Source organism: Equus przewalskii, chromosome 32 (genome assembly GCF_037783145.1).
Source record: "Equus przewalskii isolate Varuska chromosome 32, EquPr2, whole genome shotgun sequence".
In the NCBI taxonomy this organism is placed as follows: Eukaryota; Metazoa; Chordata; class Mammalia; order Perissodactyla; family Equidae; genus Equus; species Equus przewalskii.
In genome coordinates, this window is record NC_091862.1 from 25,984,698 (window position 1) to 26,010,930 (window position 26,233).

The 26,233-nt window shown below is 44.0% G+C and overlaps 1 protein-coding gene across 4 annotated transcripts in view; it reads right to left on the reverse strand.

Annotated features, from left to right (window-relative positions):
• Positions 1 to 26,233, reverse strand: part of HECA (hdc homolog, cell cycle regulator) — a 43,842-nt gene that overhangs the window by 10,574 nt on the left and 7,035 nt on the right. For 2 of the 4 annotated variants that reach the window (XM_070603171.1, XM_070603168.1), the window contains exon 2: positions 2,620 to 3,663. In XM_070603171.1, coding sequence (XP_070459272.1) covers positions 2,620 to 3,663 — 1,044 coding nt within the window. Of the gene's footprint in view, positions 1 to 2,619; positions 3,664 to 18,580; positions 18,920 to 26,233 lie in introns of those variants that run through there. The other 2 variants (XM_070603170.1, XM_070603169.1) reach the window with 2 other exon arrangements.

Below are 26,233 nucleotides of genomic sequence, written 5' to 3' on the forward strand. Positions count from 1 at the left end.
TCTATGCAACTTTTCCATCAAGAAGCACAGTCTATCAATCGTCCCCTGAACCTGGGCTAGCTTTACAACTTATTCTGAAGAACAGAATGTGAGAGAAGTGATGCTCCACAGTTCCAAACTTACACCTCTAGAGAGAGAGCATGCAGCTCCCACTCTCAGCCTCTTGCACAGTGTCCTGAGAATGCCATGTGAAAAAGCCCAGCTGGCCTCTAGGAAAATGAAAGACTATGAAGAACAGGAATGAGCCATTCCAGCTGAGGCTCCCAAGGCCAACCAGTCGACCGACTGTTAGACACATGTGAGAGGCCATCCCACAGAACTGTGAGAAATTATAAATCACCACTGTTTGAAACCACTAAGTTTTGGGTGGTTTATCTTATAACAAAGGCTAAGATATAAAGGACTAGGTGAAACTCCAGACAATGAATGAGACCACTCCCTGCACCTTTATAGCTCCCTTTCCCTGCTGAGAAAGGTAAGACAAGAGAGTGCAGCCCTGAAACAAGAACAGGACACTATGAAAAGGAGCTCTTGGAAATAATAAATATACGAGCAGAAAATCTTAAACTCAGTAAAAATACTAAACTGTAAACTCAAGGAAATCTTCCAGAAAGCAGAATAAAGATTAAGAGATGAACAATAGGGCCAATGAATAGTACAGTATATGTATACTATACAATATATATATAATATACAATGTATATGTAAAGTAAAGGATCCCCCCCACCTCAAAAAAAGTATTAATCTAAGAGGTCCAATATCTAACAGTTTCACAGAGTATGAAAATAAAAATGGGAGGAAATCATCAAAGAAATAAATCAGAAGAAAATTTCCCCAAACAGAAGACCCTAAGTATACAGTCATATAGCCAAGCAGGTGCCCTGCACAAAGAATCAAGGAAAAGACCCCCATCATGGTGGAACTTTGGAGGGCTGGGGGAGAGAGACAGTCTCCCAACCCACAGGGGATGGGAGCAGAGCAGGGGACAGGAAAAAGAGTAACATTAGACTCTGCAGCGGTGACACAGGAGGCACTGAGGAAATGCCTTCAAGATTCTAAGAGGAAATTATTTACAACTTGGAACACTAGACCCTGCCAAGTAGCAACCAAGTGTAAAGACAGAGTGAAGACATTATCAGACTTTCAAAGCCTCCAAACATCTACTCCCATGCTCCTTTTCTCAGAAAGCTCCTGGGGATGTTTCTTAACAAATTGAGGAAATAAACCAAGAAAAAAACAAAATATGGGATCTAGGAAACAGAAGATAAAAATCAGGAAAGCAATTCCAGAATTTCTAGAAGGGCAGCTATGGAGCAGCAGGTACTGAGTACACAGGACAGACAGCAGCACAAAGATGAAAGGCTCCATGAAGGAAATTTCTAGGGAAAAAATTCATAAAACGTCTGACAGGTATGTGGGAATGTTTCTGAAAGGTGGTTTGTAGAGATGCTGGAGAGTGAGAACCACCAAAGTTTTGAAAAAGGCTAAGCAAATGAAAATGCGAAGCAATTAACTTTAATGAAATCAAAAGACGTCCCAGAATATACTGTAGTCTATGTAGGAAATACATTCATACTTCTTGGCTCAACACTAAATATTTCCATAGTCAGAATAGTAAAAACATTAAGGATTTAACCAAGAAGTGTGATATATTATCCTGAGAGAAAGGGGAAGATGCAAGAAAGCATAAATAGCCATCCACCTTAAAAGTCAGTTAATAGGTAATATCTAACATTAGAGATGAAGAGAGCAGTTTTGAAATGACTGTAATTTCAAGTAGAAACTTGAAGAATCAGTGAAGATTTGAAAGTGCTTATCTCTGGGAACCAACACAGCAGGGTTGGTGGTAAGAAGACAGGTGGGGATGTATCATTTTTACTACAGGCTTTTTTACCACACTTTTAAAGTTATAAACATGCTATATATCATGTATCCCATCTTTATAAAAATTCAATAGTTTTATAAGAATTGACAGATTTCTCACTTATTCTGACCAACCCCCTGTAATTCAACTTACGGCTGAAACATCCCCAAGTCCTTGAATGTTCCCCACAGCATGCATCAGCTCCCCACACTTCAGCACCAGGACAATGTCTGAGCTTTCAATAATCCTGCATTTCCCTTTTGCTGCTTATCAAGAAAGTCTCGTCTTTCATAAATTTCAAGATTAACAGCTTGGCCCTCTCTGACCCCTACTTTCTCTCACTCTGTTATGTTTACAAGGATCAAAGGGAATACACAGCTTGCTGGGCATACTGACACAGGTTTCAAAGACAACTATTTTACAGCAAGTGACAGATTTATGCAACTCCTTCTCTATATTTCCTCCCAATTATGGAAAACTATACACCAGGAATCCTCTCTTCAAATTACAGCAGAACAAAAACGTGAAATTACCCACCATGACAAATGTATTTGGTACAGCGACCTCAGTTAAAAACCCCACCACCACCTGCACAACTGCACTGGGCCAAGCTGAAATATTCAAGTGTCACCCAGCACCTGACTAGAACAAAAAGTGCTGGCGGTTAAAATTCAGCCAAAGCAGGGCCATGACGTTTTGTTCGCTATTCGGTTTTTAGCAAACAGAAAGCTGGCAAGGTGAATTAACACCTGTACCTTGAAGGTGACAAGGAACATCGTATTCAATCTCATCGTGTCTCGATGGGCTTAAGAACAGAGTTCCATCCACCAGTGGGAACTGTTCGAATACAGGGAGGGCCCGGTGGCACAGTGCACAGTTCACGACGTTCCTGTGGCTGGCACTGAGGGCCGCCAGGATGAACTTCCGCAGGTCCTCGCCCTGGCCCATCTGGGCGTCGTCCTCCATGCGCACGTGGAACGTGTTCAGCTTGTGCCTAGGGATGTGAGCGAGCAGCTCAGAGAGGTCCAGGCGCCGTAGAAACTGCACAGGTGCGTCAAAGTGGGCCCCCCTGTGAACCGACAACCCAGGCGGATTGTAATCAAAGTGGGCATTCCTGAACACGTGGCCCCCTGCCACCGCCTTCTTGTGTGGCTCCAGGTGGATAGCATTCTTTAAGAATTCCCCAAGGTACCTGGAAGCACGGGGGCCGCTGAAGTGGGCAGGGGAGAGGATGGAGTAGCCAGTGGGTGGCGACTGGCCTGGGGAGGCACAAGGGGAGCGGGCCCCATAGGCCGCGGTGGTACCCACCACCTTCTCTTGGGAGTTCTGCCGGTCCACGGAATGCCGGCGGGGGAGGTCGTGGTTCAGGCCTTTCTGGGGCTTGTTCAGTGGCCTGCACTTTTTTGCCTCCTCCACTGCCTCGCCGGGAGGCCTCCCCGTGTTCTTCTCTGCCCCAGACTTCTTCTTTTTCTCATCTTGCATCCGCTTCACCTGGTACCAGTCTGTGTCCTTCTTCAAGTGGCCCTGTCCACAGCGGCAGGAACAGAAGCGGAAGGCCAGGTCATAGCCCTTCTTTGTCCACATGTTCTGGCGGCACTGCTTCTCATTCCAGCTGCGAGCCCGGCCGATGCAGTTGAACTGGACCAAGATGCTGCTCTCCCACTCGTAGAAACACTGCAAGTGCATCCAGGTACTGTATGGGCACTGCTCATTATTGCACACCACCTTCTGGGAGTCATCCTTCTCCAAGTCGACCGGCCTCCCAAAGCTGCAGATCAGGGGCGTGGCACAAGGCGCTTCTGGAGAGGAACATAAAAAGAGAGATTCAGCACACAGGCTATGGGATTCCAGCTGACACTAAGTCAGAGATCAAAGCCATGATCTTGCATTAACTCATTCATGCCAAAGGTACAATTTTTCTGGTGTCAAGATTTGTGCCACTGGAAAAACACCAGACAGGATTAGACAATATTTACTATTTTTTCAGGTATGATGTTGTGCCAAGAGAATCTATTTTCTGATATTTGTTATCTGCTGAGAAACACACCATGAGCTCTGAAAAGTTCAAATCCCTCACAGTGCAATCAGCTGTACGGCAGTGCTTGAACGGGGTAGCAGGGGCTTTCCTAAGCCGTGGGCGCAGGACAGGCAGGTCCAGGCTCCTTTAAAAATGAATCACCCCAGTGAACTAGGAAGAGCAGGAAGGAACTTAACCAACCAGTTCAGTGGTAGCTCCAAAGGGCCCTCAGAGCCCTTTATCATGGGGTTTAGGTGATCCCGAATACCAGAGAGAAGCTGGTTTATCCCAAATTTTCTTCTAGAATGGTCTGATACCTAATGGCAGGGATCTTTGGTCAAACTACTTGTCAGTCTACACAGAATCACACTGCCAGGTCGTGAAGGAAAAAATCAGAACTCTCCTAAAGCTGTGAGGCTAGAATGCAGGAACACCGAGACATTTCTACCCTATTTAATGATGTGCCCACAGGGCATCCAAAAGGCCAAGCAGGTTCCCAGAAAGGAAGGAAAACTTGTCGACACAAAGTAGAACCCATTTCTTAAGAAGTAAATAGGATTTATGGAGGCTGGGATTCCACTGGATTCCTGTTGCTTCAACGTCCATAACATTTTCAAAACGCTCCTTGGAGGGTGATACAGCTGCCATTTGGGAACCACTGGGCTTGATCACAAAGGTTCCATACGCCATGCTCAGTTTAGACTTTATCTGTTGTAGCTGAGAAGCTAAATGAGGCCTGTAAGCCATAGAGGCCCTCAGAGTTCTGCTTTAGAAAGTTCACCCTGGTAGCAGCGTGGGACATGAGGCTGCAGGCAGGGAGGCCTGCAGAAATCCGGGAGAGAAATGACCAGTGGCTGAGCTCCAGTGGCAGTGTAAAATGACTCTCAGTGCCGGGGGTGGGTGATGCTGAGGGACAGTGAACATGGGAGGGGCAGGTTTGGACAGAAGACGACTTTGGACAGACTCTATTTTGGACCTGCTGAGTTAGAAGTGCCTGTGCACCACTGAGGTGGAGAAAGACAAGACTGGAGCTCAAGGGAGCCACAAATACAAATGTAGAGCCATAAAGCCAGAGACAGAGGTTAAACCCCTAGACTGATGAGCTAGCTGAAGAGGAATGTGAGGAGCAGAAAAGAATCCCAGGAAGCAACGTTAAAGGGCTGGAGGAGAGGAGTCCTCCACAGAAATCAGTAAGGAGTGAACTGAGAATTCACCGGGAGACAAGTCAGGAGAGAACTGTATCAAGACGGTCAGGAGAAAGCTGTAGAACAGAGGACTGTGAAATGTCCCCAGGTGCCAGGTAAGATCAGCATTTCTCGGCCCCTGCACTGCTGACTTTTTGGGCTAGAAAATTCTGTTGTGGGAGCTGTCTTGTGCACTGTAAGATGTTTAAAATGCCAGTAACACCAACCCCCTCGATAGTGAAACCCAAAAATGTCTCCATACATTGACAGATACCCCTTGGGGGACAGAACTCCTGGTTGGGCACCGCTGGGTAAGATAAAGACTGAAAGGTCCTCCCTAGAGGGAGCAGTGTCCAGTCATGGACACCTCAGCGAGGACCGTCCCCACGGGATGACAGGGACAGTCAGAGGCAGACGGGGAGGAATGGGTGGTGTTAAGAAGGTAGATGCAGTACAGATGACCCTCCAGAAAACTCTTTCCAGAAGTACAACTGCAGAGGGAAGGAAAAAGAACGGGCAGAGTACAAGGGCTGAGACCTGAGCATAGTCCTCGACTGAAGAATGCATGCCAAAACTCAGGGCAGCTTGAAGACGTAGGAGAGAGAACATGCAATGCAATTCCCCAACTCAAAAACCTGCACAACCCCACCACTGCCCACAGAATCACAAATACTACATTCCACCAAATGGAACAGCACAGGTGATGGGACCCTCAGAGTCTTTGCAACTATGAGTGATGACTTTTGTATGTCACAATCATCCCTTTTAGGGTGGGATTCCACGGCCTCAGCAAAATGGCCTTAACCGGCCTGTCCCCCTCCATGCCTTTGATCCCTGTGGCTTCCCCATTACCTCCTGGGAGTCCACAATCCTTAAGCTTCACTTATCCAAACTCCACTCACCTAGTGGAGAAATTCACAGCATGGACTCTGCAACCACATTGCCTGAGTTGGACTCCCAGCAGCCCCACTGATAAGCTGTGTATTCTTAGACAAGTTACTCAGTTTCTCTTTGTGTCAATTTCTTCTGTATAACATGTAGATAACTAACTGACTGTACCTAATATGGTTGCTATAAGGATGAAACACAGCAGGGCCTGGTACATAGAAAGCATGCTCCCCTTCCTCCCACTCCTTCAAAGCCCACCTCCAGACACCAATTTCACCAGGACGCCCTGCAGCATGGTCTGGTCTGAACCTTACTTGAGTCCCCATCGGGTCCCCACCAGTGATGACCCAGGAGAAGACGCCTCTAACTCACATCTTTGTTGCTGACACCACTGGGCCCACCTCCGGTGCTGAATAAAGTTGCATTAGAAAGACACTGGCACATGAAACCCACAAACAACAAGCGGAGCAGAAGGGAGAAAGCGTTGTACTCGAAGACAAAAGGACCTAAGGTACTGAGGCACACGGCAGAGAAGCAGAAAAGGAGAGTGATATGTAAACGCTGAGTAAATTAACGTAGTCACCTGGGCTGTGACATTCAGTGTTCCTTAAAATGTTAATTAGTCAATTAAACAAAGCTCAGCTACTTTTATCTTCAGTCCTTCAGAGGAATGGCCTTGAAAGGAAAGTCTCTGAAATGTAACGGCAATAACCAAAATCATATTAACTCAGGACTAATGAAACCAAATTAAAGAATGGTCTAACTATATCTTTGCAGTCACAATATCCAAAGTTTAAAACTTTAAATGCTGAGATTGATTTGGTATTTCTTTTAAAAGTACGTTCATATTAAAGAAAAGCAGGCTAACAAGGAAAAAATCCTATTTATATCTTTACAAGAAAGCTGTAAATGCATCATTTAACCAATTCTGAGCACTTCCTACGTACCCAGTCGTTGGAGCTGGAAAGATTGGCAAATCGTGCTAAGAGCTCTGATAGAAAGAAATGCGTGCCTGGATCACAGAGCAGGGCGCACAACTCCACATTCCTGGCCTCTGACATCACCCATAATGGGCACAGCCATTCTCACCTGCTCTCTCCCCTCAAGACTCTACAATGAAGAGGTCCCACTCCACCTTGCCAGTCCTGCTAGTTTACATTTCCAGCCACTTTGATGTGGCCTTGTGGTTGGGCCTCAAAAACAAGTACAAAGCCAAGGGCTTGTTTAATACCAAGTAATATGGGCAACAGACACCTCACACTATTACACACCTCCAGCTGGAGGGCGAGGCTTGAGGGAGTCGGCCACTCAGAAACAGGGTAACAAGGCGAGCTGTGGGAACAGGGAGGACTTCTGACAAGGCTTTTACATCTCACGTAGCCTTTGGAGCAGCTGGCAGGCTGGCCTCTACACTCAAAGACATGATGTCCTTCAAGGCCTGCTCAAACTCATCTCTCTCTCTGCTCACCCCCTCCCTCCTGCTGTCCACACTAGAAAGGCAGCTGGGAATAAGGAGCGAGGGGTCTGGGGGCCAGTTCTGCTAGTGACCAGTTATTTGAGACGGAGCAGTTTCCTCATCTGCAAAGAGAGGCTAAAAAGGCTTGCCTTCACATACCTCAAATATATGCGGAAGCACTTTGTAAAGTTCCATAAAAACTCTCCAGGACCAGCTCTACCATAACTTTCTATCTGTGTGCTTAGCTCCCCAACTAAATGCAAGCTGCTCCAATATATTTCCTACATTTTCTATCTAATGTTTTGGACACACAATAGGTATTTAGAAAGTAAACAAATGGATAATGCCATGCCTCTTTTTCAATTTCCTAAGTCTAACAATAAACCAAAACACGTAGGAAGAGATTTTATAATCCAAAAAGACAGCACTGGTGGCGTTCAAAGTCACACCTATAACAAATGAGCAATCCAGTATCACAGAAACGTATTTGCTTCTGAAAGCTGTCCCTCAATATACAAAATCCCCAGCTCCTGAGAACAGCAGTCCCACGAAGGCACACACAGAATACAGACTGATGCAACTCAACCTTTAAGGGGCGCAGGGGGAATCGGAGTCCAGTCACTGGGGGCTTGTGTCCTTCAGGATCTTAGTCTGGGCCGTGATAGCTTGACTAACAAGCAACATGGGAAACCTTCCTTTATGTAGAGTCAGCATTGTTTTGAAAAATATATACAAGCCCTCCGCTGCCTGTTTTACAGCATCATCATGGAACATTCAACACTCAGTTTCTAGTTCTCCCTGCCCAAGTGAGAAGAGTCAGGGCTCCTCTCGTTCTGGGCAACAATCTCAAGCAGTTATCAAGTCTGGATAGCAGGATAACCAGGCTAAGCTGACTTCAGCAGTCTGTCACTCTACCCAGCTTCTCATCCTGTGTCCCTCCTCCCACTGAGGTCTCCACGCTGCCGAACTATTAAAGGGAAGGATCTGACAGGAGTCATTTACAAGGGCTGCCCAACAAACCCAAACCCCTCGAAAAATCCATTCACACTCACAGGAGCCCTGTAAATCAGGCACTGTCACTTTAACTGTGAAAGCACCTGCTTTTTAACTGTGAAATAAAATGTTTTCACCCCTCTTAAAAAACTCCCCAGCAGATAGGGAGTTAGGGAGTCTAGAAGTCATCCCAGGCTTTCTAGGCAAAGCCTCAGGCAGGGCCTGGTCATCTTTTTTTCTTTTTTTTTTTGAGTTAATGATAGGTTACAATCTTGTGAAATTTCAGTTGTACATTAATGTTTGTCAGTCGTGCTGTAGGTGCACCACTTCACCCTTTGTGCCCACCCCCCACCCCACTTTTCCCCTGGTAGCCACTAATCTGTTCTCTTTGTCCACATTTTTAAATTCCTCATATGAGTGGAGTCATACAGAGATTATCCTTCTCTAACTGGCTTATTTCACTTAACATAATTCCCTCAAGGTCCATCCATGTTACTGCAAATGGAATGATTTTGTTCTGTTTTACAGCTGAGTAGTATTCCATTGTATATATATACCACATCTTCTTTCTCCATTCATCTGTTGATGGGCACTTAGGTTTCTTCCATGTCTTGGCTATCGTAAATAATGCTGCAATAAACATTGGGGTGCATAGGACTTTTGGAATTGCTGACTTCAAGCTCTTTGGATAGATACCCAGTAGTGGAATAGCTGGGTCGTATAGTAGTTCTATTTTTAATTTTTTGAGGAATCTCCATACTGTTTTCCATAGTGGCTGCACCAGTTTGCATTCCCACCAGCAGTGTATGAGGGTTCCTTTTTCTCCACAACCTCTCCAACATTTGTTACTATTAGTTTTAGATATTTTTGTCATTCTAATGGGTGTAAGGTGATGTCTTAGTGTAGTTTTGATTTGCATTTCCCTGATGATCAGCGATGATGAACATCTTTTCATGGGGCCTGGCCATCTTCATCCTTTTAAACCTACTACTGTGCAAATCGTAGTGGGTGTTCAACAATGTCCTGTTGAAGGATGGCTCGATCACTCAGTACTGGGTGCAGACTGAGCGCTGGACGATGGAGAAGGGGTGACCCCTGGGGGCAGAGGCCCACTGCCCAGCTCTGGGGAGCTCTCCATAGTCTTTCAGACTCAGCCCAGGACCTTGTTCTCAGGGCAGGGCCCAGCCCCATCCTCACATCCTCAAACTTACCACAGCCTACTCTACCCTCCTTCAGCATCTGTTACCAAAAGCAAAGATGAGGGTTCTGAACAACGATTTTACCACACAGATCTCTTACATGCAATAACTCCTCTTACAGGGGAACACATCCCCTTGCTTGCAGAGCAAGTTCCCCTCAGGGCATGAAGTTTCTGACATAAGATCCTCATCTCCAGCCTCCTAAGAGGCCCCAGAGCATGGTGACTGAGAATGCAGATCTCTCAGTTCTGCAGCTTACCAATTTTAAGACCTCTGGCAAGTCACCTAACCTCCCTGTGCTTCTGTTTTCTTACCTGTGAAATGCCAGGAGTAATACGACCTACCTCAAAGGCTTGCCATGAGGGTACAAGGAGTTATTAAGGCAGTTTGAACAGTGCTTGTCACATAATAAGCACCATTTAAATACAAGCAATTGTTATTAAAAGTCCTATCACTTTCTGTCATGATGTAAAAAACAAAGGACTTTGAATGCGTTCAGAGCAAAGCTACAATGAGGTGACCATTCTCACTTCTCCAAACCTAAGCAGGTGGAAGAAGTGTATTTCTCCCCACAACAAACAAAGCAAGGGGCATGCATAAAATAATCCCCCAGGGGCTGGCCCCGGGGCCGAGTGGTTAAGTTCGCGCGCTCCGATGCAGGCGGCCCAGCGTTTCGTTGGTTCGAATCCTGGGCGCAGACATGGCACTGCTCATCAAACCACGCTGAGGCAGCGTCCCACATGCCACAACTAGAAGGACCCACAAGGAAGAATATACAACTATGTACTGGGGAGCTTTGGGGAGAAAAAGTTAAAAATAAAATCTTTAAAAAAAAAAATAATCCACCAAATATTTACTGACAAGTTCTAAAGAAGTAGAAGGAGTGACCTTCAAAATTCTCTTCTTCGAAGCCCTTACAGATGTTCTCCTCAATGTCAGACAAATAAGAACCTTGTTGTGTCTTTCTCAACCTAAGCAATCTTTTCCGAGGCACGTGACAGGGATTCACGAAGCACGGCTGCACGTGATTCACAGATGTGTTCCTGCAGACCTTACCTAACTCAAGACCAGCTATCCCCCGGCTGGGGCAGGATGCGGGAACGCATCCTGAGAACACCTAAGTCTGAAGTATAGTGCTGTATTTTTGTTTTACTGGTGCTTTCTAATACCAGCATTATGTCTAACATTTCTCAGTTGCATCTCATAAATTGACAGTGTGGCATATCACAGTGTTTTATCACATTTCTGTTTCAAAGTTACTGATTTTCAGCATGTTTTTCAGCATCAGTATTAGCACACTTGGATGTTATTTTGAAAGCCATAATATGGATTTAAGTTATAACAGATAATGTTAAAATAATAACACAAATGTCACCAAAATCCTTGAAGAAGTTCTATAAAGAACAGGAGCTCACATAGTATTGCCAAGGGTTAGTAGGCATTTCTAAGAAAAGGTGATGCCACTGGGTAACAAAGCATTTCTATAATTCAGCTGACGTACTAGCTTTAAAAATATGAGATGGCTTGATGCATAATTTGGGGGAAGGTGTCCAGGGAAATTTTGCACGTACTGTGAAGCTTTCATTAATATTATGTCATTAGTTGAAACCTGCATAATACAACTTGCATATAATGGGATCATACTGTACTAGGAAATAAACTGAAGGGCTGTCTTTTTTCTTGCTTAGAGATTTAGATTTTAAGGGTGCTGGGTCACTGAGAGCTACACAACACCCTCGCATCACAGGCACTGCAACCACTCACCCTGAAGGCAAGGGAGGTCCAGGAGCTCTCAGAACCAAGTCACAATACTTGAAGGTACGAACAGAACTCCAGACCAGGGGTGTGTGTGTGCATATGTGCAAGTGCATGTACATAACTGCAGAGGAACTGCCTGGACAGCTGTTCAGCCATGCCGTGTGAAAGCCCCGGAAGAAGATGCGAGCTCGCCCTCTGGTGCCACACCTCAGCTTTAAACCCTTCTCCTTGCTGCTTCTGAAACACTACAGAACTTGATTTCGATCATCCTTGTCAATATCCTCCCTCGCCAGCACAAATATTCAAAATGTGGCCATAATCAAAACTCCCAAATCATATTCTTTACATGTGATTCACATTTATCATCTAAGTTCTAGCACAGTGTCCCCAAAATGTTGGCCTGCTTCCCTCTTCGTGAGCCCAAAATGGTACCTGGAGACCCAAGGCCAGAGCACAGCTGGCCTCTCCCCTCCCCTCTGGATTCCCAACGGCTGAAAAGACGAGTGACTTTAGCTCCTCCCTAGTCTGTCCAACAGGTAAAGCATATGGCTGCGTGTTAACTGGCAGCATGGGTCACCTGCAGACCAGGTACCTGTCAGAGAACATAACCCGTGACTCACTGTTCTTCAACATCTTCCAAAAGTTCAACTGAAACAATTTTTAAGAGACTTCACGGATGGTGTGCACACATTCCTCTAGATCAGAGTTCCAGTGGGGCTGTGTGGCCTGCAGCGTCTTATTAAACCAGTACAGGGTTTTTCCGTTACAAAATGTAAACCCAAATGCCTTTTAGGTACATCATGCATTCTCCGGTCAGCCAGGGCTCCGCCCCAGCCCCACCCAGATACTTACTATGGGCCAGGACCCTGGAGGAGTCTGGGTGTGTAACTCTGGTGCTAGATAAAATCTACCCCTCAGTTACGCCAGGCATCACAGAGCCGGTCACCTGCACCACTGTTTCATTCCCTGGACAGACTGCTTTTAATGACATGAGCAGACCTAATAAATCTGTCTTATTTATGAAAGGATATTGCCATGGACATTGCTCAGTATTTTACAATGTCTTACAAATGGCTAAGTGACTGGTTTGGGGTTTTTTTTTTTTAATCTGATGGAGACTGTCGAGCACACCACTACTTCTGTCTGCCTCTGTGTGCAACAAATCTGAAAGCCAAATTTGTGAGTTACCTCTTGTAATGATGCAGGACGTCCATTATTTTTCCTAGCAGTATTGTCCCTACTAATAATATCGTCACTTATTTACTATTTATCTTATACTATTATATGTATTTTGGAAAGCCACTTTATTTTTGGAACAAGGAGCGTATAAATGATGAAAACATAACCCATCCACTACCTCTTCGCCTAACTTGCAAGTCAGTTTTACCCAGTACATATTAAAGTCTACACCTGACAGGTGCCAACATGCCCCTTCCTCGTGACTTTCAAAGTCAGCCAGAGAGGGGAGTGAAGTGAGAGGGATGCCGGTGCTGACCTACTGCCCCCAGGGGCCCTACAAACATGGCTCCTTTCAGGAAGGGCTCCTCTCTCTGCCACACCCCTGCTCTGCTTCTGAGAGGCACCTGTGGCACAAGCACAGGAGCGCTCGGTCCTGGAGCCGCTCACCTCACCCATTCCACACTTCTCATCCACCTCCCCGTGGCTCCTCCCTCAGCTTCAGATTTGGCTATTCACAGCACCACAGCCTCTACCTGTTCCCATCTCACTGGTTTCTCACTCAGCTCCTCTCAGACATCTCAGGCCGGCTCCTGTTGCTCAGTGCTCTGCCAGCCAACCCAGTCCTCAGTCCTCCTTGCCCCTCTGGTCCACGCAGGTGCCTCCCCTGCATCCCCCCGTCCCCAGCTCACTGTGAAACAGTGACACAGTGAGCTGGGCTGGGATTCCTCCCAACTCTTCCTGCCTTGTCTTCTCCTAAGGGGTCCTTTCTGCTTGGCTCTAACCTACAAAGCCTAGATTCCTCCGGGCACTGTCACCCTCATGTGGGCCCAGCTTTGTCTCTCTGTAGCTCTTCTCAACAGCAAATCTCCTTCCTCACCTATCAAACTTGGGAATTCATTTCTGGCAAATACAAAAATGAGAGTCCCATATTTACCTCAGAGACTAGATGTATGCGGAGAGGCAGAGAAAAGAGCAATGAACTAAGAAACGACAAGTGACAAAGATGCAGTCACATAATCTGAACCTGCTGCTGGATCACATCACCACGGACAACTACAAGAGTCCAAGTGATTCCATCTTCTTGGGATGGCTCCTTAAGAAACGTCAATGTGGGGAACAGCCCCATGGTCTAGTGGTTTAGTTTGACACGCTCTGTTTCAACGGCCGAAGTTCCCAGGTTCAGATCCAAGGCGTGGACCTACACCACTCGTCAGCCATGCTGTGGTGGCAACCCACATATAGAGAAAGACTGGCACAGATGTTAGCTCAGGGCTAATCTTCCTCAAGCACAAAAGGAGGAAGACTGGCAACAGACGTTATTCAGGACTAATAATCTTCAGCAAAAAAAAGAAAGAAAGAAACGTCAGTGTAACAACTTAATAGCAACAATAACAGATTATTGTAGTTATCTAGCCTTTATTAATGGCATTAACAACTATAATGGTAACTTGTTTTAATAAGAAAAAGTCATGTTCATGGGTAATCAGATACACGAACTTCATATATAAGAATTATAAGAAAAAATGTTTATAACAGGTGCCAAGTGAAATGAGACACACACTCATGTACGTACAAGAGCTTATCTATGAGTAACCAGATACACGCCTTACCCATGTAATTTTATACACATGCAAACACATCTACTCCAGAAGCAACAGTATTATTTCCACAGTGAACAAGAAAAACCTGCATTTTACTTTCACGTACTCTACAGAAAACCCAAAATGCTCTTTCAAAGGAAATTGCTTATTATGTTCTTATACATTTGCAAACAGAAATCGATGAAACACAAAGTAGAAAAGACAAGGGGCTCTGATTTCTTATAAACCCAAACTAGGCCTTAAAAGGGAGTTATGGTTTTGCTAACCAAGTCCTTTCACAGTTAAATTTTAACCTCACGACCCATGTGAACCCAGTCAGTTTCTGGCCTTGTTCACAACACCCAGCACACACTGTTTACTTTATGGGTTGCCCTTTCTCGTGTCACTCTTGAGTGCTGGCTTGCTCAGCGCAGGCTACTGCAGGAACCTCACCATGGGGATTCTGACCACGCTCCCTACGATCCTCATCAGCCCCTGCCTCCCTGCATGGCATCAGCGTGGACCCAGCGAACCTCTTCTCCTGCAGCAACATGACTGTGAAGCCACCAGCGTGGCAGGGTTACTTCATCTTTCTTCAGACACTGCAGTAAAAGAGAATGATGGGGAATACAGAAAAATATACACAAATGAGTATGTAGAAATAGGAAATATTGATAACACTCTGTGCACAGGTGTGATGACGTCAGCATTTCCAGTTTCCTCTTTTCGGCTCCTGGAATAAATCAGGGAACATCAAAACAGAACATGACAACCCTGAACTTCTTCCATCATGATGATGGATGATGAAAATGGTGAAAGTCTGTCATCTGCAAACAGGATGGACTTGAGGCCAGACTTTTTTAATCAACATGCGCTGATGAGCAGACTTTACACCAACTAATTAAGTCTGACACACCAAACTCCTCTGAGTTGTTACAACAAAGAAGTCAAATACAGGAGATTGTGAGTACTTGACTGTAGGTCACTAGAGATCTGGACATCTGCAAAAATGTGTAATAGTTGTATTCTGAAAATGCTTTAAAATCTCAAGCTATAAAGATAAACTTCCTACAGGAAACACTTCAAAGTGATCTGGTCTCTGAATAGGTCAGTTTTCTTAGTAAGTTTATTGTATGTAACTGCCTAAAGAACAAGCCTTCAAATTTTCCAGGACACTAATAAACACTCATTTGAGCAAACCTACAGCTTTCTTTTTAGTAGCTATGGTTTACTAAGGACAGTGTTCTAGGAGGCATAATAAAAACACCAGGTTTGCCTCAGGATTAAACACTTCCTACAGAAGAAAATACATGGAGTCTCTGAAAATCAGCTAATTATGACCAGCTGCTATTCAATGCAAGTCACTTCAAATAATGTTTCTGAACACCTGTTAGGTGCCTGGTGCAGAGTGCAACACAGGGGATGCAAACAATAAATAACATCATAAGCCATACTTTCCTACTTCTTTGAGTATCTTATACTTTTTTGTTGAAAACTGGATCTTTTAAATAACATAAGGTGGCAACTCTGAAAATCAGATTCCCTCTCCTTGCAGGATACAGTGTTGCTGCTGCTATTTGTTTGTTTGTTTAGTGTCTTTCCTGCACTAATACTGCAAAGTCTGTATTTTTTTGTCATGTGCAGGCAATGAAGTCTTTGCCGAATTAGCTTAGTGGTCAATTAATGACTAGACAGAGACGTCCTTAAATGCTTTGAACTCACAGGTCTCCCAGCCTTTGCCAAGGGCCTCTGTGTGTGTTTGGGCATGCCTTCAATGTTTTACCAGTTTACAACCCTGTTTCAGCCTTTACTTTCTGCTTGTGCAGAGCCTCAAGGTCAGTCAGAGGTGAGAATGACGGCCTCCTCAGGTCTTCCCTGAGCACACACGGTCTCCTAGAGCACCAGGAATATATCAGAGCTTTTCAAAGCCCTCTGTGGCAACCTCATTCCCAAGATATTCTTTTTAAGTTTTTTGGCCCACTTCTTATTTGCCCCAACTGGTATCACTGCTACAGGGGAACTGAAATCTTAAACAACTGCTGCTGACTGTTTTCAAGAGATGCCCTAGAACACGGCTTTCACCACTAGGCCATCTGTGAACCAGGCCAAGTAAGAACAAGCCCTGTGAATAAGGCTCTACCAGGGGCTTCCACACAAGTCAGACAGTGACACTTCTCTGGGGCCAGGGCTTTTGGGGGAGCTCCAGATCTGTTCTCCCCCTCCAGTGTTGACTAGGCTGTTTGTTTTAAAGCTACCACAGAGCTAGGGAGAGGAAGTGGGAAACTGAAGACAAGTGCAAACGACAAAATTCACCATTCTTACTACGATTCAGTCATTTCCCCTGAATAAACTCTCCTAGGATTATTGCAAGCCTTTGGTTAATTTCTAGAGTTCTGAAAAAGTTGATTTTCATCATTTTTGCCAGTGTTCTCATCCCTTTTATGGAGAAGGAAATTTCTTGAGTCCTTATTCTGCCATTCTGGAAGTGCTTAACATAAATTTAAGTTTATATACATATTTTGTTATAGCAAAACATGATAGGATGATCATAAAAGAATTTCAAGCAGGACAATACTCTTAGGATCAAATTCTGGGTAAAAATGAATAGAAATAAAGAAAAATGTAAAAATTTCTGTTTTTTTTAAATGGCTGATAATGGTTAATAAGTTACCATATCTGGATTCTGTTTAAATACATTTAAATGACACTGTTTACAATAAACTGTAAACTGTATTCCTCTGCATTTATTTATACCTTTAAAAAACTGGGTGTGACAATGTTAAATGTGCAAGGACTCTGTTTTTGTAAATTCTTTTAGGGGATACACAAGCAAAAATGTTTGATAACCACTTTCCAATCAGCCTCCTGAAAATTGCACTATGATTACATCATACATACATTCAGGAACCTCAGAAGCTCCCAGACTGAGGTCCCAAGTCCTTTAGATATGTTCAAGGAGCTCCACAATTAGGCCTTTCCCCCTGACTGCCCACCAGCCGACATGCAGAGCCTCTGCATCAGGTTCGTGCTCCCTCCCCATGGCTGCAGCACGGAGTGTGGATTACAGGGAGGGGGGGACACAGGTGATCAGAAGGCTAACTGCAGCCCCCTGGTGCCCACACAATGCCTCAAGTTCTCCGAGTGTTTAAAATCACTTCTTGATTAACTGGTGGGTATGTGTTTGAGTGAAAACTCAAAAGGTCTTTAAAGAAATTTTCTCAAATATTTTGAAACCCTTTCTCTACTACAAAATTTCAAACGACACTAAGTCCTATACAAAAAGGGAAGCTAATACTTACAAAAATATTTTGTCAACTTGTTTTAATTAGTCCAGGAGCTATAGTGAGCTCACTCAGCATGTCTGACTGACCTTCTGATTGAGTCTATCCTCGCTCATGTTATTTCAGCATGTGAGCCTGCTCCAAAGTGGGCAGCACGTCGAGCACATGGTGATTACATTCAGTCAAACATGTTTTTACTCTCAGAGTTTAAACACAAGGCTTTCTCTCAAACCACTCTATCCAAATAAACGTGGGTGCTTCACATACCCCCCTCCTCAAAAACACGAGCTCTTCAACTACATTTAACAACCTGGGCTTTTAATATTCTCAATATGTTCAGTTTCTTCTCCTAGTCCACTCTTTTCTTACTTTCAATTAAAACCCACAAGCCTACCCAGCCTTGAGGTCAAACTAAACAAAGCTACAGGCTTCTATTTTATCTATTTTTGATTTCCATTCTGGTTCCAAAACTCTAATATTGGTAAGAAATTTATATCAATAATGACTGTAACGTAGAAAATTCTTATTTTCTTTGTCTAACAGAGCCCATGTCAAGACCCAAAAGGACATGGACCCAAAATATGCCTGGTTTAGGCTGAATGTCAGGATGAAGATGGTGGTTTCATAGTTTTTCTGAGTGTTTCCTAAAAATACCAAAGTTCCAGACAACAGAAATAAGGCAATTCCTTGGTTCAGAGTCTACAAATGCTCCCTGAGCCCACAAAGGGTCCTGCAGCGACCTGCCCCGGGTCAGCCAGCTGGTAAGCGGCTTCCCTCTTCCATTCCCACCCATATGCACACAAATAAAGAGCACAGGGCCAGTCTACACAGAGAGGCAGTGACCAACAGCTTTATGTAACAAGATCATAGTAAGTAGGTCTACAATTTGGAATAGTATCTTACTCAAAATTATAGAACCACTTAATACGATCTGGTTACACAAAAGCCTATTTCAAAACATTCAATACCCACAATAATCCTCAGAATTACTTAAAAACTAGGCACAAGGAAAACCAAGTTAAAGAAGCAAGTGCTCAAGCCTGATTACAATATAAAGGTTTCCTGACCCCAATCTTTGCACTCCTCAAAAACACAGACAGACAGACAAGAAGGTAAAGCTACTCTAGTTAACAGAATCGCTAAACTCAAAAAAAAAGAAAAAAAAATTAGCAAAGGCTTACTTGTCATTCAATGAGAATAAAGCAATTTTCCTTGGAAAGAATGTGAAGAAACACCATTCTATCAGTATGGAGACTACCGACTCAGGCAGCAAAAAGAGCCCTGACAGTGAGAAACAGCTCAGCCTGCCTCGCCTCACCCTGTGTGGGTCGACACACTGGGTCAACATAACCAACTCCCAAGACCATTTTAAGATTACTGTATTTAAACGAATAAAACCTCAGCACGATGTAGCTAAATTCATCTCCCCACCCTCTCCATAACCCAGACTGCACTAAATCCTTATACTTCCTTTGTTTTCCATGTGACTCTTCTGCTATGCTGAACTCCCTGAAAAAAACACTTTCTGCTGCCTTGCCTTCCCTTTAACAGAAACCTGGGAAACGCTTTATGAGCAACCCTTCCACCCTGGCAGACACTCTGCTGGGATCTGGGGAGAAAAGACAAAGCTTTTGCCCGGGGGCCACACTGCTCAGCCTATTTCTGAAACACCGCATCAGCAACCAAAAAGCAGGTTACAAAATCTGTTGCAACAAGGAAAGACTTGTCAAAGGAGAGGGTGTAAGTCTTACACATACCTCAGTGGAAATGAAAACTAGACTCAAGAACCAGTCACATCATGGCCCAGCAGTTCACCCCACACACACACTCAACACAGCTTACTATTATGATGACTTGTTTTCAAGAGAGTATTTCATAAAATTTCCTGCCGCAAAGGAAACTCAAAGTTTACACCCCAGTGATAGTAAGCCAGTGATGTCATTATAACTAGACAATGATTCCTTTTCCAATTACTAACTTCTATGGAACACAGATATGGCCATTCTCAAAGACTCAAAACTGTTCATTTCTAAACTAGATGGAAAAAATAATATACCATTTAAAAACGTTACCAAAAATATCTAGAAATTTCTTTTTGCCATAAGAGAATTTGTCGTAATAACTATAATTAAAATATATACATATATACATATGTATATATGACTATACTCCAAATGAATTCTAAATTGTATTTCCAAATCTGTCAAGAGAAAAACATTTCAAATTAATTCATTAAAAATTCTTAGAAGTCATCTTTAGATCACATATTTCATGGAACATTAAAAAATAAGTTATGAGGTAAAACTGATTTATTCCAAAGTCAAATTTCAAATTCGAATCTCTCAAAGATGAAGCTTACAAACTGTTTTTAATTAACCGAATCTCAAGAAAAACAATGATGCGATATAAACACATTAAAACATTTATAGATATACACTAATACATATACATACTATCATATGCCTATAGAAGTTATTTTGATAAAATTCATAATACAGTTTGAAATATTCATAATTCTCTAAGCTATTTTAAAATGTGAAATCTAAAAGGGAGGTAAGGAAACAAAAGAAAGTCATATGCAAGCATTTCAAGTGCTTCTACCACACTCACACTCCCTGCACAGGACCCCGGAGGCAGGTAAAGGGCGGGAAGGCCTAAAGCGCGAATCAAGATACACACGCTGTGAGTCGTGATGACAAGCAGAGGCACCCATAAATCCTGCAGTACAGCAGGCCATGCGCAAGGCTCTGCTCACTCTGGGCTAAAATCACAGTGGGATCTGCTGTGACAATGAAACCTGGGGACAGGGTGATTCACAGATCACAACAAAACCATCTCCAATCTCTCTCCTCACCCTGGTGAAAGCACCCTCCCCAAGGCTTCAGCTCCACAGAGCCTCCCCACAGTGGGGTCAGAAAGGCCTTCTGCAGACACTCCAGAGGAGCTCCCTCCAGGAGCCGGGCTCGCCCTGAGACCAGCAAGCAAGCACTGCAGATTCTCTGGCAAAATCCCCACAGCAAGAGACCCCAGATCTGAACTTGCAGAGAAACTAAAGGCTCCCCACTCCTCCAGGGAAGTGGAACAATTCTGGAAGAGTACCGTTCACGGCCAGCTTTGTGAGGGAAAGCCAAGGTCTGCCCTGGGTTCTCCAAAGTGGAACACGCACTCATCAGGAGTTGGGAAGCAGCCACACGACCACACGAAAAACTAGGAACCAAAACCTGAACCAGAAAACACCAAAAATCCCAAATCATGACACAACTGTTGGCTTTTTCAAACAGTTGTACAGTTTGTTTGCAGAGTTAGTCACAAACAATATCATGTTATCCTCACTTTCTGCAGGTAAGAACATCCGGGCTTAGAAAACTTCACTGACCTTGGAAAGTGGTAGATGTCAGGCTACGACCTGCGTCTCTCACATCTCAAGGCCCTTTAGCAGAAGCAACGAGTCTGGAAACCTCTTCGCCATCACAGACACTTGAGAAGGTACAAGGGCTGACTGGATCAGCATGATGCACGGGGTGCAAATAAACTCTTGTTTCAAGTGAGTGCTGTGTCTTCGTTTTATTAATATACAAATGTAATTTCAATCCAAGTGCCAGAATGAGAAAAATGAGAACTTTCTTATGACTCGGCATTTAAGTTTGTTATTACAAGGAAGTTATGCACGATTTAGCCTTAAGAGACCTCATGTTGCAGCTTGGTTCTCGAGAGGAAGCAATAAATAACGGGCCTTTATCTACAAGTTTCCAAGTCCTATGCAGCTGGACTAAAAACTGCAGGGGATTTTAGAAATGTGCAAGAAGCGGCAGGTGCTGGACATGCAGCTCAGCTGTCAACTGGAAAGCAGTGGTCAGGGAAGCCCAGGGTCAGGGAGCACAGCAGGAGTTGCAACCAAGCCTGTAAAACAGAGCCTCGCAAATTTAGAACAAAAACAAAACAGAAGCTCACAAGATGCCAGCATCGCTGTGCACTGGCATGCACAGAAACTCAGTCACCAGCCTTCTGTCCAAGCTGCTCCTCCTACAGGCAGTTCCACAGAAGACTTTCCCCACTCTCGCCTCTCTTCCTCCTGAGGTTCTGTCTCTACGCGGATGTTCTGTGACCACACAAAACTAACATTTCTAACCAACAGAACATCCTACACAGAGCGAAAAGACAAACAATAAACCAGGGAAAACGTAGATCAAAACGTATCCTGAATAGGGGCTGGCCCAGTGGTGTAGCAGTTAAGTTCATGTGCTCCACTTTGGCAGCCCTGGCCCGGGGTTTGTGGGTTCAGATCCTGGGCGCGGATCTATACACTGCTCATCAGGCCATGCTGAGGCTGCATCCCACACACAAAATAGAGGAAGATTGGCACAGATGTTAGCTCAGCAACAATCTTCCTCAAAAAAAAAAAAGTATCCTGAATATACAAAGACTTTGTGTAAATCAATAAGAACACAAATATCCTATTAGTAAAATGGACAAAAAGCACAAATAGGAAAAAAAATATAAAATGACCAATACACACATGAATACACATGAAAAGACATTCACTCACTGACAATCCAACAAATGCAAACAAAAATAACAATGAGCTGTGATTTCTCATCTATCTGATTGGCAGAACTGAAAGCGGCTCTCAAGCACACTGAGGAGTGACAGGACTGAGCATGCTGCGGGCAGGGTGGCGCTGCAAGCGGGAGCCGGGAACCCCCCTGGAGAGCAGTCTGGACACACATCAGAGCCTCAGAACCAAGTGCCTGTGGCCGCAACTCCATTTCTAGGACTTCAGCTAAAGATGATCACAGCTCAGTCACGAACTGTGGTCCCCCCAGAATAGGCAGCGCCACTTCAGATGTGTAGTCTCCACAGCTCCAAGACCAGGAAGTCCTGTCATGAGGAGGAGTCAGATCAACTGAGTTTACAACGCGTGAGCGAAGTGCTCCTTGGTCAAATGTTTTCCTGTCTGACAAACTTAATTCCAGTTCAAGTACCACAATGATAAGCATGAGGCCGTTGAGAAGTAATTTAAATGGCTCTATTGCTTCCTTGATGTTTTTATACTGAATTTAAGTCCTCTACTTAAAAACTTGTTCATTACGTACGTGTGTGTGTTGGTCAAGATGGACCCAACAGCAAGCAGGACTTAACTGTGGCATCTCCCTAACCCAAGAGTGCCTTTTCTGCAAAAAGGGAAGGAGGCCATCTCTGGAGCTCACTGTCCTCATCCTCAAATGCAGACTGTGGACTGCTGGGTGTCACACCTGGCTCCTGGTGAGCACTCAATAAAGGGCAGCTGCGCTATCACTGGCTCCCGTCTCTGGGAAGGGATGCTTCTCCTTTCTGTGGATTCTATGAGTTCTGCAGTCCCAACACACCTACCAGGAGCCTTACCTAATTTACTTTTGCTGCAAGGCATCACTTGCACTTCTAAAACTAAATGCCTGATGCAGTTGAGCTGCATCATCCCAAGGCTAACCTTTGTGCAACACGTAAGTATGCCCAGCAGGAGCAAGTCTGAGGAGGGGGAAACCGTCTGGAAGAATTCTTGGAGCTGCCCCATGGGTCAGACATGCAGGTTTCTCCCTCCACCACTGAAGGGCGCTTTCTGTTTCTCAACGCCAGGCTCCCTCCATGGCTTCTGGCAGCACAGTGTCTGTCCATTAACAAGGGTCACAAACCACCCCAGGCCCAGACTCTCAGATTACAGACTCACCTGCTGCCAATCAAAAACAGCCACAACTTGACTCTGTACACTCTCCAGTTTCCACTTCTGCCCAGACAGTGAGCTTTGCCAGGTGTAACAAATAGTGTGTCACTTTAATAATGTTTTGTTTGAATAGAATTCTACTAAATGTTATACTGAGATAATCCTTACATTCAGGAGTGCTCATTTAGAAACCCAAAATAGAGTTTGTGATTCAGTTTCAACACTAGTGTCCAAAGACTCTCCTGAGATGCTTTTATAACTTGAAGAGACATGATCTAAAGTATCACCAAACTTACGCTTACCTCCAGGGAAAAATATACATTTTAAATTTGGCAAATATCTCCCTTACTTATACGATCAATTTGATCCCCTGCTAACTTTTGCCTAAATTCATCCACTTTATCAGTTTTATAAAGATATATGCCTTAAGGCCATCTATTTCTAATAAATTACCAATAAAATGAAAAACAGAAAACCTGAATTATGACACTGTCTTTTGCCAACTGACTATCTGTAATTGCTATTATGGGGTGATGTGATTTGATCTGCAACATATTTTGAAGGGGTCCAGGATATGCCACTGTGGCCTTAAAATTATTTTGAGCTGAAGGCATCTGAGTTCATGAAATCTCTTATCTGCCTAAAAGCAGAGCCTCTCAAAAGAACTCAATTGTCACAAATCCCCTCCCCAGGAGGAACCAGGGAAGACCGACTCTCACCAGCAAAGATAAGTCTCCACACCACACCTAAACAGGTATTGTCACTAAACTATCGTTTCTCCCATCTATTCTCTAAGGGCTCATTTATCTTCCAAAAAAGTTGTTTTCCTTTAAGTACCTTTCTCCCTTCCTCCTCTAGTAAAATGGTATCTATGCCACAAATTCTAACCTCCCCTTTGAGTCACATTTTTTCTGTGATTAAATCTGTCTTTTCTCTTGCTTATCTTTTATCAGTTTAATTTGCAGGCCCCTAATACTGAAGTTACGAGTGTAGAGGAAAAGCTTCCCTCCCTGACAATTTAAATCTATGAAATACACTGTATTATAAGTGCATATGAGAACCACACTGACATTCTTATTAACTCCAGTCTAAGGAATTATCTGATCAACACTTCACACTTCCTCTTCAAGTCTTCCACTTTTCTCATTTTCCTTTAAACTTCTAAATATCCTTCTTGCTTCTCTTACACTGTTTTCAAGCATAATCCTCCTAATTTAGCAGAAATAATTTGTTTTCCTTTTATACTTTTGATAAATCAGAATAATTTTTAAGTATTAGAAATGCTACTCACTTTTTGCCAGTTTATAAAAACCTCTCAAGTACAATCAAGATAAAACACCATGTTGATTAAATAAAGCAAGTTGCTATTTCACCAACCACTGAGAACTGGCAGCTTTCTGAAATAGACAGAATTAAAACACACACAGTCACTTTGTACAAAACAATGACACACCCCTCACCAGAGTTTACTGTTTTAAAAACTGATTTGAGGATGATAAAAATAAAATGACAAACCAAGATAATTAGTTCAACCTGGCAGAGAGATACATACTTTGTACCAACGTATGAAAGCAAACCACAGGGACGGCCCCTCCCTCAGAGAAAACCCTTCTGCTCGGATGGCCCCTCCCTTGGCGTTTGGTTCTCTGTTAACCTCAATTAGCTCACCTCCCATGGCTCGGAAGCACAGGGATGCTGTGCCCACAATTAAGACAGACTCTCCACACAGCAGGCTTGGGCACCGCGACACTAACATCCTGATGCACAGGAAAGCAGCATGTGCAGTGTGCCCAATGCCCTATCGAAAAATCACAACTGAGGGTCCATGGCAGGCTGGATGTTGACTAGCTGTATCTATAGAAAAACTGCCAAAAGATACTGATTCTGTGAAAATATACGATAATTTCACAAGCTTGTCAATAACCTGTGATTATCCCCTTTTGCAGGTTTGGCTGAGCAGGTCCCAGCTTACAAACCTCAGGGATGGTTCTGCATTGGCTACAAAACATCTAGATTTGACTGTCTGGCTCCACTCCCTTTCCAGCCTTGAGTCCTTGCACTGTATCTCAAACCAGCCACAAACTCCTGGCAGCCACCAGAACTCAAGGCTGTTTCCCACCTCCCACTGCTTGAAACAGCCTTCCTCTGCTTTCAGAGCTAACTGCTTCTCTTCCTGCAGGACTCAGCTCAAAAGTCCCCTCCTCCAGGAAACAAATCACTTTTCCCACCAGGCATCCACAGCACATGATCATTGCTCCTGGTGTTTCCATGTCTCTGTCTGAGAGCTTCACCACGAGCCTGTGAGGGTGTAGATTCCGATGCCTCTACGTAGAGTCCAACACTACTTCCAGCCATAGAAGGCAGTAAGCACATAATAAACACTGAGTAGATGGATGAGTGCATAGATGTACAAAATAACAAATAAGCAAACAAATGAACGAATGAGCTAGTACAACCCTTCTAGCTGCTGCCTGGGCAACGGAGGGTCTTTGTTCAATTTTCAGTAATATGAAGCCCTGGCTGCTCCCCAGAGAACACCCTGAGCTCCTCACCTCCTTTCAGCTACTCTTCATCCCCCCATGCTTATTTGACTTCCCCAGATCTTCAAATCCAATCCCCAAATTTAATCCAACCTTTTACCACCTCACATCTCCTGCTCTTTCTTTCATAGCTGCCCTCGTGTACAACAGGTAATAACCTACTTGCACTTGTTTCTAGAAAGGCTCCCAACTAGACCATAAGCCCCTTGGGCCCAATTCTTTTGTCTGTGTAATTCCAGAACCTAACAGAGTGCCTGACAAACAGCAGGCACTCAACACATAGGAGATGGAGAAATGAATGAAGGCAGGAAGATGTAACAGTTGTCACACTTTACTTTTTACTTTCTCTTTTTCTCATTTTTTGCTAAATCATGTGATTTAAACTATAGTCAGAGAGAGACAATGAGGAAAGATCATTGTAACAAATCAGTGCTTGAATAAAAAGCTGTATGACAGTGATCTTTTTCCATATTAATACTCACAGACCCTTGCCCACCATCTTATTGTCTCAGTGTCTGTTCTCAACAGCATAATGGTGTAACAAGTTTTGTAATTGGATAAGGTGGAACAAATCACAAAGCTACTGTGGATGGTAC